This window comes from Gobius niger (genome assembly GCF_951799975.1).
Source record: "Gobius niger genome assembly, chromosome: 22".
NCBI lineage: Eukaryota > Metazoa > Chordata > Actinopteri > Gobiiformes > Gobiidae > Gobius > Gobius niger.
In genome coordinates this window covers 13,235,977-13,250,095 of record NC_136873.1, presented here as the reverse complement: position 1 = coordinate 13,250,095, position 14,119 = coordinate 13,235,977, and the positions used below count along the sequence as shown (strand labels likewise).

Sequence of the window (14,119 nt, the reverse complement as noted above, 5' to 3'; positions counted from 1 at the left end):
GGAATGACTACCGCTCATGCTTTTCAGCTAGAAGGTCCTGGGTGAACCTGAATGGGGCCTTTCTGTGGAGTTTGCATGTTCTCTCCGTCCTCTGACCAGGTGTTTCTGACCATTAGCCTTGCTCCACATCTGGAGATGGGTCACCGAGCACTGGCCCACACTGGCTAACCACTACAGGTCAACCCGGCTTTGAGGATGAAGAAAGTATAACATAACTTTTAAATGTACGACGCGGAGTCAAGAACATCACAAGGGTTCTCGGAATTCTTGCAGAAAAAGTGTTGGTTTTGAGAAGATTTCATTTTTCTGTGTGAGATTTTGTTGTTCAATAAAGTTTACTTCAGTGTAGTTCAGTTTATTAATTTGAAGGACAATGTGCAGTTGCATCAAATAGATGATTTAGCACCGTGCCAATTTCCACCTGTAGTCCTTAACAAGACACATTTAACAAACCCAAGGTCATGAGGACTTTTCCAAAGCCTGCTGTTATAGATATCTGCATATCTTGTCACATACTTGACTTTTACAGATTTTTTCTAATTCAATTGACGATCTACCAGTGACCAAAGATCATTCTTAGGAAGTGAGAAAAAACTTTACTTTTTGCTTTGTATTGCATTTTTCACGCACTCTCCACACTGCTGCCGGTCACCGACGGCCCCCACCCCCCCCTCCCTCTGTGAGGATGTCCTGTCGTTGATAAATAATGGGAGGGAGGTGTTTGGATAAAAGTGCAATGCCATCAACTGTGTCCTCAGAACTTTAATCCTCCTACAACCATCAGACACACGGTAAGACTTTCTATGAACTTATTCTTAAGTAGACTGAATGCTTCAGGGTTTACTTCACTGAAAGAAGAGTCTGGGTTCGATTCTCAGGTTTATGTGGAATTTGCAGGTTCTCCTCGTGTCTGGTGAGTTTCCTCCAGATGCTACGGTTTTCTAAGATTTGAAGTGTTCGAAGGGTTTATTCTCATTTGCAAAACATGTAACAAGTTCCCTGAGGTTCACACTGAAGCCATAAACAAGAACTGAACAACAACTTTAAAAAGATAAAGAGTGTGTGAGAGATTTACAGTAAAACCACCATCAGCTGCTGAACGTTTATTCTGACAGTAGTTTACTGTTTGCTTGGACATTATGTTCTGTTTAGATTTTTTCTTTAATTGTTTAAATGTTTGTGAAGCAACTACTGTTGTGATATTGGGCTTTACAAAACAACTTTATTAATAAAGACTTCAGTCCACCTTAGTCCAGGGAGTCATTATAGAGCTCTGATGGCAGAGGGAAGAAAGAGTTTTTGAACTTCGTGGTTCTTCACTTCATGTGAACAATCAGTTTTGAGGTCAGAGTCGACCTTGTGAAACAGTAGAAAGGTCTTTTCAAAACCAGTCCTCTCTTCCTCTGCCCATTTCCACTAAATCCTGAGTGAGGAGACCTTCAGAGGTTCACACGTTAGAGCAGTGGTTCATGTTTTCCTTTAAGTCCCTTTACCGTGACTGAAAACTCCACTAAAGCAGCAAGAATCACAAGGTCGACTTAAGATATTTTTAACTGACAATATTTTTTCCATAGAGTTAACAAAGGATTGTTAACAAGTTAACAAGTTGTTTAGTCCAACTTGTTTGTGAGGGATTTATTAGGTCCTGTATGTCCTTGTTAAGGATTACAATTGTCGGCCTGTCTTTCATATAAATACTTTGTTTTTTGATATTAGCTTCTGAGATTAAAAAAAAACTGCTAAATGAACACGATTCCTATTTATCAATTATTTACATCAAACATTATGTTTTTAACACAGTGATCATCCATCATGTTTTATTAAATGATTGATTGATTTGTGCAAGACACCGCTGACGCCTAATGGGGAAATAACGGGAGAGGAAGAGTTTTCATGTGCATAGAGTCCATCTCCTCTGCTCTGTGTCCTTGGGCAACGCACTTCATTCCACTTGGCTGTGTGAATGTGGGACCATTGGCACAGAACAGGAGAAGTCCAGATAAAATCAGTTACTACATGAAAACAAAGCTGTTTTTACTCCGCGCAGAGAAACGGTGCAGTGTTGACTTGTTGCTGCAAATGAACATTGGACATTTTGCACAAATCATTCGACTAAACATCAGATTTTAGTGGCGAACATTTACGCTCGTTCTCCGTTTGAATGAACGGGCTTCACGCTCGACAACGGAAGTGCCGAGACAAGGCAAAAAGAGGCAAAAGTGGGCGGGGCAGAATAAGGTGAATAGGGGGAGGAAAATACTTCATTTTAACATTTTTGAACTCCGTATAGTCCCATTAAAGCTGCTTCGAGTTTCTGAAAACACACTAGACGAGACTAACACTGACACCATTTTGTGTTTCCATTTCTCCTGCAGACCATGAGCGCTGAGGAGCACAACCACTCCTTCTACAATGACACTCCTTGGTTCGTGCACGACTGCACCATCGACCTGGACAGAAACACCCTCCGTGCAGTAGTCTTCCTCCTCTACCTGCTCATCTTCATGGCGGGGCTCCTGGGGAACCTCCTCGTGCTGTTGGTGAACTGGCGCCGGCGTCAGTCCTCAAACGGCGTGCTCTTCTGCATCCTCAACGTCTGCCTCTCTGACACAATGGTGATCATTGTTTTGCCGTTCTTCATGTTGGAAATGACGATCGAATACGTTTGGCTCTGGGGGAGTTTCCTCTGCAAAGTGACCAAACTCATTTATGGCGTCAACTTCTACAGCAGCTCGTTCTTCCTGGCGCTGATGGCCCTGGAGCGATACCTGTCGCTGACCAAGCCCGCCTTCCCCGCGCTCTTCCCCACGGTCGGGCGGCGCCGCTGGTGGCTCTGCGCAGGAGTCTGGCTGCTGTCGCTGTTCCTCGCACTCTTGGAAAATGTGCACATCAAACTGATGGAGTGGGACGAACCGGGATGCCACATGTGGCCAGAGCAAAACTACTCCGAGTGGTATACCACAATTGTTTTCCTTAATTTGATTTTCCAGTTCCTGGTCCCCTCCGCCGTCATAATCACCTGTAACGTGCTGATCGCCAGAGCAGTGCGCGCCGCCCCGGACGCCCAAGACCCGCGGGACGTTAGGCTGGTGCACGTCTACTCCTCGGTTTTTGTCCTGTGCTGGTTCCCTCACCATCTGGTCGCAATTGTGCTCACCCTAGATTACCTTATAGACTTCATTCATAGCTGCAATGCCATGATCATGCTCTATCTTTTATACGATATCATGGAACTTTGGTCGCTCTTCCACTGCGTCGCTAATCCCATCCTTTACAACTTTCTGACTAAGAGTTTTCGCCGTAACCTCATCAACACGGTGGTGACTTACATCAACAAAGAAGGAAACGCGGCGCAGCTGGAAGCCGGGGCCCGGCCTAACGGAGGAGACGCCAGCACCAGCCAGTCCGACGTCGGCTCCTAAAAGACGACCAGAGACTGGAAAGAAGAGAGTTTCAGATTTGGTTTAGTTCATTAGGTTATTTCAACAGGGACGCTGTACACAAACTCATGACACATTTGGGTGATACCAGGTAACAAGTATCGATACTAATCAACATCATGTACAATAAAGTGTTAAAACACTAGGACAGGAGCAGAATATTGGGTGTATCCTCTTTTGATTCAAATTATGGGTAAACACTGGGGTGATACACTTTACGAATATACATATCACGATACAGAGGGCGCAACATGACACTTTTTGCAAACAATATATTCTAATGCACTAAGTGTTATTATTTGTCATTTTAATGAAGTGCAATACTTGACACTGAATTAATTGAATAAAGAAAACTTAAATGAGTTTCCTAAAGTTAGTCTATTAAACATGATCAGTCTGACGTTCAGGGAAACAATATGGCAGAAGCTTCATTAAAAGAACGGCTTTGTTTAAACCAAACGGCACCAAGTATTAACAATATCAACTTTAAGTCAAAATGTGTTTTCCTTTTCTAGAACTGACTTAAAAGACGTTTTGCAATATATTGCAAAACGTCTTTGATGTGATTCGCTTATCGTGAGAGCAAAAACTGCCAAATTTAAGCTGCTTTTAAAAATGATTAAAAAGGTTTCAATCCTCTATGAATTTATGAAAAGGTTCCAGTCATGCTGCTAAAATGTTTTTAATACATGATTTTATCATTATTATTTTAATGCCCAAAGTTTTTATACGTTATATTTGATCATCTTCTGTTTGTATGAGAAATTATTAAAAAAAAAAAATTGCTGAGGAGTCTGGCTGTTGTTCCTGTTCCTCGCGCTCTTGGAAAACGCACACATTGATCTGATGGAACGAACCTGGATGCCATACGTTACCAGAGCATAACTACTCCGAGTGGCACTGCAGCATTCGCATTCCTGAAGCTAATTTTCACCTGTAACGTACTGATCACCAGAGCAGTGTGTGTCGCCCCGGACGTCATAGACCCAGGACGTTCAGCTGGTGCACGTCTACTCCTTGGTTTTCATCCTGTGCTGGCTCCCTTTATAGCTGTTTGTATACTTTATTGTCCACGTAGGGAAATTTGTCCTCTGCATTTAACCCATCCTTCGATGCCAATGAGGCCACCCGAAAGGGACAGTGGCCCGGGGACCCATCTCCATGATGTGGAGCCAGTCAGATGGTCAGAATCACCTGGCTGGAGGATTGGGGGAAACTGGAGTACCCGGAGGAAACCTACATAGACACGGGGAAAACATGCAAACTCCACACAGAAAGGTCCCCTTCTAGTGGGAATCGAACCCGGGACCTTCTAGCTCTGAAGCACAAGCGCTAACTGCTGCACTACCGTGCCGCCCCATGTCATGTCATGTTGTCATATCAAACGGGTACTGTATATTTGTACTTCAAGGCCACAGCCAGATTAAAATACATTTATATGTTTATTGTTGAATAACACAAAAAAACGAATGTGACCTGCCTGTACCTTTGGACGTCTCCAGGTAAATATGAGGTTTATATCAATTTGTTCATGATCCGCTGCAAAAATAGCGTTTTCTGTGTCGAGCTGGTTATTAGGAGCATGTTTTATATTGTCAACAGTAGAATTCAAAATGTTACACCGTGTGCCTTTAAACATGCCTGATTGTGTCAGTAAAGTAAGGATTAAACAACAGCGAGCCGTTATACATTATGTAAGGGATGATGTATAGAACACTGGTCATATCAGGAACATAAGCACCGACAGGGCCCTGAAGTTTTCTACTTTTCCAAAAACTCCTGGAAACCTTGATTGTTATAGTAGTTCAAATCAGGTCATGACTTTTCAGATTTTTTTCTAATTCAACTGACAATCTGCCAGTGACCAAAGAGAAAAAAAATAACAAAACTTTTTGCTTTGTATTGCATTCTTCACGCACTCTCCACACTGCTGCCGGTCACCGACGGCCCCCCCCCCCCTCTCTGTGAGGATGTCCTGTCGTTGGGCTGATAAGTAATGGGAGGGAGGTGTTTGGATAAAAGTGCAATACCATCATCTGTGTCCTCAGAGAACTTTAATCCACCTATAACCATCACAGACACACGGTAAGACTTGTATTCACTTATTCTTAAGTCGACTGAATGCTTCAGGGTTTGCTTCACTGAAAGAAGAATCTGGGTTCGATTCCCAGGTTTATGTGGAATTTGCAGGTTCTCCTCATGTCTGGTGAGTTTCCTCCAGATGCTACAGTTTCAAGTACTGAAGTGTTTATTTTCATTTGTAAAATGCACAACAAGTTCCCTGAGGTTCACACTGAAACCAAAACTAACAGAATCAGCTGCTGACAATAGTTTACCGTTTGTCTGGACACAGTTTTTGAGGTTTAAGATAGAAATTAATGATCTCACAGTTGAGAAATTCACTTGTTACAACGGCTCTCAGAAACAAAAATCAAATTCAAATCGACAGGAAACTTTGCGATCAGAGATGAACAGGATAATAAGCAAACAAGTGATAGTGATTAAGGGTATCTTATGTGGCAAATAATATAAATAGTAAGATTTAAAGCAACAAAATGTCAACACTGTGCAAAGTTTACAGTCTTAGTATCTTCAAAAAAATAAAAATCTTTCCAACAACAAGAGAAGAACTAGCTCAAACTATCATGTTTTAAATCAAGTATATACATATAAGAATACAGGGGGAAAAAATATTGGTTTATTGGGTACAGTTTTGCGTTTCAAAGTGTAATAAAAAAAATTTAGAGAGTCCATATTAGTTTGCTTACATGTGTGTCTGTCGTCTCAAAGAATCTGCTGCACTTTGGAACTAGCAGCCGTCCGTCAAATGCTCTCTTCCAGTCAGGTGTGTTCGAGCGTCTTATTTTCACCTACAGTCACAGAAAAACACAGGATGTCAGTCCAGTGGCCGCTTTACAAGGTTCATACAGCAGCAGAAAGTCAGATCTTTTGCTTTGTAATGCCCAACATTCTATATTTTTGATGCCACTACTGTAAATGTGACTTACAGTAGTGACAGTTTGCCAGTATCAATGTATGAATAAATCAATATTTAATTTCTATCCTTGTTTAGTTGTGTAATGGTAACTTTCAAGTTTACTACCAAGACAATGTCAGGAATATTCATTGTTTGTACTTACCGAGTCAGCAGTTAACGTCGACAGAGCGAGCTCAGTCGGACCAAAAGCCATGTTTCAACTGAACTTTGGAGAGAAAAAAAAGGACTTCAGAATAGTTATAATTCCACGACAAACTACGCAAGCTGCAGTTCTTTGTTGCCTCATATTCATTTACAGTATTGCCTGTATATGTTTTTGATCAGAGCCACACGTACATCCCTCTCAATTTATACCAAAGTCCTGACAGTAAACGACATTAGAAACAGGACTCTGCTAATGTTCACTGCTTAACTTTGTTGAGTTTTGTTGAGTTGTTGAGCTCATGCTGCAAAAATTAAACAGGCAAAGCAATAATGACAAGATATAAATTTACTCACAAAGCGTCTCTCATGAAGAAATGCTGCTTCTCTTCAGCTCCAGCTAAAGTAAAATGAAGAAAATCAGTTCCCGCCTAAACTCAGTACTGTAGTATCTACAGCAGGGGTCACCAACGTGGTGCCCGCGGGCACCCAGGGGCCCTTTGGGGCATGTCCAGTAGCCCTTGGGACTTTTTCTAAAGTGTAAAACACTTCATTTTCTTGAATCTAATTCTTAAAATTACAGTTATTTCGTTTTTTGTGACTCAGTATGAGTTTAAAATAAAGCTATTTTAATATAATATGGGGTCGATATCCTATAAGTGAACAGAGTACGTTTAAGTCTTTAGGATTTGTTTTTAACTGGTAGCCCTCGAACAACTTAATGCTCTTAAAGTAGCCCTCAGCTGAAATAAGGTTGGTGACCCCTGATCTACAGTAACTTACTGGAACAGTTTCCCGCCTAGACAGTACTGTGTACATTTACAATAATACAACTCCCTACTGTATTTTTTACAGTAACTTACTGTACCACTCAACCATTTCCCAGAATCATAGAGTATTTTACTGTAATTGCAGAAAACCGTTACAGCGCAGTCCGTCTTCCTCTGCCCACCTCCACTAAACCAGCGAGGCTTCAGAGGTTCACACGTTAAAGCACATGGAGCTGTGACTTTCAGACTCTCCCTCACCGCGAGGAACATGTCCCTTTGCCGTGACAGAAACCCCAGTTCAAAATATTGTCTGTCCAACTTGTGATTCTTGCTGCTATAGTGAACTTTTTGTTGATTCAAACTGCGCGTGAGGGATTGATTTGGTCCCGTTATGTCCTTGTTAAGAATTACAATTGTCGACCTGTCTTTAGTATAAATAATTAGTTTTTTGATATTAGCCTCTGGGATAAAAAAAAATCCTCCTAAATGAGCGTATTTCCATCAAACATTATGTTTTTAACACGTACCCAGTGATCGTCCACCATGTTTTCTTCAACTACATTAATTTGTGCAAGACACCGCTGACCCCTAATGGAGAAATAACGGGAGTTTTCATGTGCATAGTGCCCATCTCCTCTGCTGGCGTGTCATTAGGCAACACACTCCACTTGGCTGTGTGAATGTGGGAACATTGATACAGAACGGCTGCCGACTCCTGCAGAGTGAAAGAGACTAGTTTACACTTAAATGTTAAAAATGATATAGGACAGTAGACAATACTCGTAGAATACACCGCATTCCAAATTATTATGCAAATTGTATTTCAGTGTCATAAAGGTAAAAAAATAAAAAAAATCAATGAAACTCATGGATGGTGTTGTGTCTCAAAGCTCTTTGAATCACTGACATTAATCTCAGTTTGTGATGATTAATTTTCAGGTTAAGCGCAGTTAAGGGAAAAACTACTGAAAAAGGAAGTTTCACATTTTTAAGGCGAGACACTGCAGGTGAATGGGGGAAAAAAATATAGAAATATCAATTTGAAACTTTTGCTGATCATTACAGATATAAATATGAGGAAAATTGTATTGCATTTTTTCTGTCATTTGATGTTTTCACATAAAAATCAGGCATTTTGAGCATTAAAATGGCCAATATTGCCTAAATTTTGGGCAACGAAATCAAAATAATGAATTGAGCCAGACTAAAATTCATGGTTTTATTTTATTGACATATTAGTAACTAAGATTTTTTCAGAGCGGATTTGGGATATTTTGTTTAGTTTTTCAATAAACTAATCATCAGTGAAAAAATCTGTAAAAACTCAAATTCCGCCTGTTTTTTTGTTTGTTTCAAAGTTAGTTTATTGACTGTTGAATTGGATGTGTTGAAAAATAATACTGTGAATATTTAAAAGGCAAATTTTCCATTTTAAATTTAAAAGCCTTGAAAACTGAAATTCAGTGACTAAACAAAATCAAACATGTTATTTCAATGTTAATAAGACTCAAAGCATGTATTTCAGACATTTAAAACTCACATTTTGAGAGGGGGCGGAGTCATGTTTTGGCCTGAATCATGGGAGAGAGTTTCTGACTGACAACTTTCTTCCATGGTACAAAAAGAACAACCATGCTTTCCCTAACAAAATGAAAGACAATGCAAATGTTTAGTTACACTTTAAAGCTACTTCACTTGATGAGACTAACATCGATACATTGAAGTCCTTGTACAAATGATACCACTATTTTACGATTGAATTGTTTTTTGTTTATTTTTCTCTCATTTTCTGCCTATTTGCACACCCCGAGTGTTTCTAAGAGTTGAATGTAACAAATTCAAGTAAATTCCATTGTGAGATCAATAAAGGCAATCTTATCTTATCTTATCCCATTTTGTGTTTCCATTTCTCCTGCAGACCATGAGCGCTGAGGAGCACAACCACTCCTTCTACAATGACACTCCTTGGTTCGTGCACGACTGCACCATCGACCTGGACGCAAACGCCCGCCGCGTCGTGCTCTTCCTCCTCTACCTGCTCATCTTCATGGCGGGGCTCCTGGGGAACCTCCTGGTGCTGTGGGTGAACTGGCGCCGGCGTCAGTCCTCAAACGGCGTGCTCTTCTGCATCCTCAACGCCTGCGTCTCCGACATGATGGTGATCATTGTCGTGCCGTTCTTCATGATGGAGGTGACGATCGAATACGTTTGGCTCTGGGGGAGTTTCCTCTGCAAAGTGACCAATCTCATTTATGGCGTCAACTTCTACAGCAGCTCGTTCTTCCTGGCGCTGATGACCCTGGAGCGATACCTGTCGCTGACCAAGCCCGCCTTCCCCGCGCTCTTCCCCACGGTCGGGCGGCGCCGCTGGTGGCTCTGTGCAGGAGTCTGGCTGCTGTCCCTGTTCCTCGCACTCATGGAAAACGTCCACGTTAATCTGCTGGAGTGGGACGAACCGGGATGCCACATGTGGCCAGAGCATGCCTTCTTGGAGTGGTTTAGCGCTGTTATTTTCCTTAAGTTTATTTTCCAGTTCCTGTTCCCCTCCGCCGTCATCATCACCTGTAACGTCCTGATCGCCAGAGCAGTGCGCGCCGCCCCGGACGCCCAAGACCCGCGGGACGTTTGGCTGGTGCACGTCTACTCCTCGGTTTTTGTCCTTTGCTGGCTCCCTTACCACCTGGTCAAAGTTGTATCCACCATCGACGACCTTATAGACTTCATTCATAGCTGCAATGCCTTGTTCTTGCTGTATTTCTTATACGAGATCGTGGGAGTTGTGTCGCTCTTCCACTGCGTCGCTAATCCCATCCTTTACAACTTTCTGACTAAGAGTTTTCGCCGTAACCTCATCAACACGGTGGCGACTTACATCAATAAAGAAGGAAACGCGGCGCAGCTGGAAGCCGGGGCCCGGCCTAACGGAGGAGACGCCAGCACCAGCCAGTCCGACGTCGGCTCCTAATGATGATCAGAGACTGGAGAGAAGAGAGTTTCAGATTTGGTTTAGTTCATAAGGTTATTTCAACAGGGACACTGTACACAAACTCATGACACATTGGGGTGATGATACCAGGTAACAAGTATCGATACTAATTAGCGTCATGTACAATAAGACACTTTTGATTCAAATTATGGGTAAATACTGGGGTGATACACTTTACGACTATACGTATCACAATACAGAGGGCGCAACATGACACTTTTTGCAAACAATACATTGTTTGTAATATGTCATTTTAACGAAATGCAATACTTGACACTGAATTAATTGAATAAAGGAAACTTAAATGAGTTTCCTAAAGTTAGTCTATTAAACATGATCAGTCTGACGTTCAGGGAAACAATATGGCAGAAGCTTCATTAAAAGAACGGCTTTGTTTAAACCAAACAGCACCAAAACAAGTATTAACAATATCAACTTTAAAGCAGTACTAAGTAACGTGTTTACCTTAATAAATCCTTCCCGTAGTCCCTCTGGGGGTAATACAAGTGTTTATGGGATGATTGGAGGGTCTTTCATCTCCCCCTGGTGTCTCTGGCCAGAAAACCATGTTTGCAACTTGACTGCCACCGGTCCGGAGTCACCAATACACACTAATGGAATCACGAAGAAGAAGCTAACAGGCTAACGGGCAAAGCTAACTGCGGGCTAGCGTCACTTTAAACAGTATTTACAGCAAAGTTTGAGTGAAAAAAAATATTTCCATTGTATAATTGGATGCACAGTAACCCTCTCTCCCTTCACCTTTCCTGTCAGCTTAGTATTTATTCTCCAAGGCAATTAATAAGTTAAAAAATCGTAACTTGCTACGACACCTGCAGTTGCGCTTATGGCCTCTAGGGGGAAGAGTTACTTAGTACTGCTTTAAGGTAAAAAACGTGTACCATCTTTTTCTAGAACTGACCTAAAAGTGTTGGAAGCAGTTTGTCATGCTGCTGAAATGTTTTTGACCTTTTAATACATTATTTTATTATTATTATTTTTCATGCCATAAGTTTTTTATATGCTTACATTTGATAATCAGTTTTGTCCAACATAGTCAGTGCCTTGACTTTTTTCTGTTTTACGAGAAATTATAATAAAAAACGATTCTCTGCTGATGAGTCTGGCTGTTCCTCGCGCTCTTTGAAAACGCTCACGTGGGGCATTTTCTTCAACATTCTTACTTTTTTCACAGCAGATTGGTTTGTAATTAGTAAATTTACTCATGTACATTTCCTTAAGTAAAGTAGGCGACACATTTAAGAGCAGTTATATTAGAATTGTGCTGATGCCATTTATTTATTTTATTTTCATTCAATACAATTTTTAATTTTTATGTCTCTGTCCATCATAGACAGAACAGCTCATGTCCAGAAGCTCCCAGTGCCTGAGCTTTATTCATTTATGTGTTTTTATTTAACAATAGTATTGAGATGTTTCTTAAATGGTCTCTTTTCGTCTTTACTTCAGCTCTTGTAGATTTTCTCGTGTGTTTTGTAGTAACTTAGCGAGTAGCTACAGCGTTTTCATTGTTCTGCTGCAGCTCATTTTCACTCAATATAAACATGCTGTATGTCTTTCATTTGGATTTTCTGAGGACTTTTTAGTCGCTGGGTTAGTTTTTTAGATGAATAAACCCCTGGGCATAAAACGGGGTCAGAATGGCCAAAAATGCTAGCCGTGAGTTAGCAACGTTAGCCTGTATGTTCTAAACACTGCAGACGCTGCAGCACCAACAACATTAAAGGAATAGGCCACCGTTTTTACATACTAAGATATGTTCTTACCTCACTTTAGACGTGTTAATATATCCCCGTCTGGTCTTTGTCCGTGCGCTCACACATACGCAGCCTCTCCCACATGTCACATAGCTCCGAAAAAGCTCACGATAGAAGCTACTAAGCTCTTCCACGTGTTCCCTATTTAAATAAAGTTACGTGAAGTGTTTTCATGCGAAGTATATTTACCCAGAAATGTAGCATGTCGATTTTATAAGCAAATAAAAAGGGGGACTATATTGTGAGGCGTAATGATACGTGGAGCACAGCGTCCGCGTAGTAACTCCTAAAGACTTCCCCCGCTCACTTCCGTCAATAACCTTTAGGAGTTACTGCGCGGACGTTTTACTCCTCGTATCATTACGCCTCGTATCATTACGCCCCTTTTTATTTGCTTATAAAATCGACATGCTACATTTCTGTGTAAATATACTTCGCATGAAAACACTTCACGTAACTTTATTTAAATAGGGAACACGTGGAAGAGCTTGGTAGCTTCTATCGTGAGCTTTTTCGGAGCTATATGACATGTGGGAGAGGCTGCGTATGTGCTCCGTTTGCGTGACAGAGCGCGCGGACAAAGACCAGACGGGGATATATTAACTCGTCTAAAGTGAGGTAAGAACATATCTTAGTATGTAAAAACGGTGGCCTATTCCTTTAAGCTCTGGTTAAATCCAGCTCAGACTCTGGTTTAGAGAGCGCAGTCTGTAATAAAGTCAGCTCTATGTGGAATATTTTATTTCCACTAAAGAAGTCTCCAGTTTGTTGCTTCTTCTTTCCTCAGCTGAGAGCTGCGCCTCGTAGCTGCGCCTCGTAGCTGCGCTGGCCGCATGTCAAATGGTATCAGGACCTCATGAATGAGCTTGAGTATTGAGTACAAGCATGTGGTATCGTCCCAATACCCGACACTGGTATCGGTGCATCCCTACACATAAGTGATGTGCTTATGGCAGTGGTTCTCAACCTGGGGGTCGCAAATATACATATTTTCATTAGCATATACTGTAATATTGTATTGTAGCATGTGTTTGCTATTTTACCAGAGTGGCATTATTTGTTCGTAGTTTGATGGATTTTATTTTATCCATATGTTTTTGTAGAATTACGCAGGCTAATGTTCCTATTTCTCACAGTGTGACTCGGGGAAGGGGTCACAAACCCCTTTAACTGTTAAAATGGGGGTCGCGGCTCCAAAAGGTTGAGAACCACTGGCTTATGGTAAAAATAAAACACTTAAAAGTTCGTTTTGATCGTCCTTATAACTTAAATTGCCTTTAGTAAATACTCTCGAGTATCTCTGAGCACTTATGTCGTGAACTTAACCTTGTACAGAATTAAACAGTGTTTTGCTTGGTCACCGCGTTTACCGTTGGACCAACGTCCGCCATCTTAGAAACGTTAACTTGGTCTAACACTCGTTTTTAAACAAATAATATTGACAAAACACTTCCTAGCTTAACAAAACTTACTCTAAAGGCTACAGGAGAAACTCTGCTACTGTTTACTGCGCGTTTTACCAACCAGCTTACCTGAAATACATCACAAATACTATTTCAACCGGAGTTTGATGCCTCTGTTTCTTCACTCATATCACGAACTGACAGGACTTCTTCTACAGCGCCCGCGACTGATACCGAACGCACCAAGCGCCCTCTGCTGGTGTTGCCAAGTATTGCACGAAAAGTAAACAATAATAAACAGTATTTAAACTTAGCTTTATGACCTTAAAGAGTTTTTAATGGAGGGAGCAATTATTTTAATCTATAAAGTAAAGCACCTAGTGCCACATCTACAAGGGGAGAGCGGGATAATGTGATACAGTTTTTACATATGCTCCCCTCGAGACTGTCCTGTTTGCAGGTCTGACCCAGAGATGCTGAAACACCTCCTCGAGTGCGGCCTGGTGTAGCCTACATTTCTTTCTTTATTTCTTTATTATTTCTTTATCTACCTATTGTATCATGTATACAACCATTATATTTATTTTCTTGACAACGATCATC

The 14,119-nt window shown here is 41.3% G+C and overlaps 2 protein-coding genes across 2 annotated transcripts; both read left to right on the top strand.

Annotated features, from left to right (window-relative positions):
- Positions 1–2,378: 2,378 nt before the first annotated feature.
- Positions 2,379–3,442, top strand: LOC306981609 (G-protein coupled receptor 182-like; the record flags this gene model as incomplete). Its single annotated transcript, XM_079581218.1, has 1 exon — positions 2,379–3,442. The coding sequence occupies one exon, from the start codon at positions 2,379–2,381 to the stop codon at positions 3,420–3,422; it is 1,044 nt and encodes a 347-aa protein (XP_079437344.1). The 3' UTR covers positions 3,423–3,442.
- Positions 3,443–5,469: 2,027 nt separating this feature from the next.
- LOC306981467 (G-protein coupled receptor 182-like) lies at positions 5,470–10,396 on the top strand. Its single transcript, XM_079581076.1, has 2 exons — positions 5,470–5,525; positions 9,268–10,396. Exon 2 carries the CDS (start codon positions 9,271–9,273, stop codon positions 10,312–10,314), a length of 1,044 nt encoding a protein of 347 aa, XP_079437202.1. The 5' UTR covers positions 5,470–5,525; positions 9,268–9,270; the 3' UTR covers positions 10,315–10,396.
- The last annotated feature ends 3,723 nt before the right edge of the window (positions 10,397–14,119 follow it).

What these genes read in the sequence shown, in the direction of transcription:
- LOC306981467 (XM_079581076.1), top strand. Translation starts at nt 9,271, where the DNA reads ATGAGCGCTGAGGAGCACAACCACTCCTTCTACAATGACACTCCTTGG.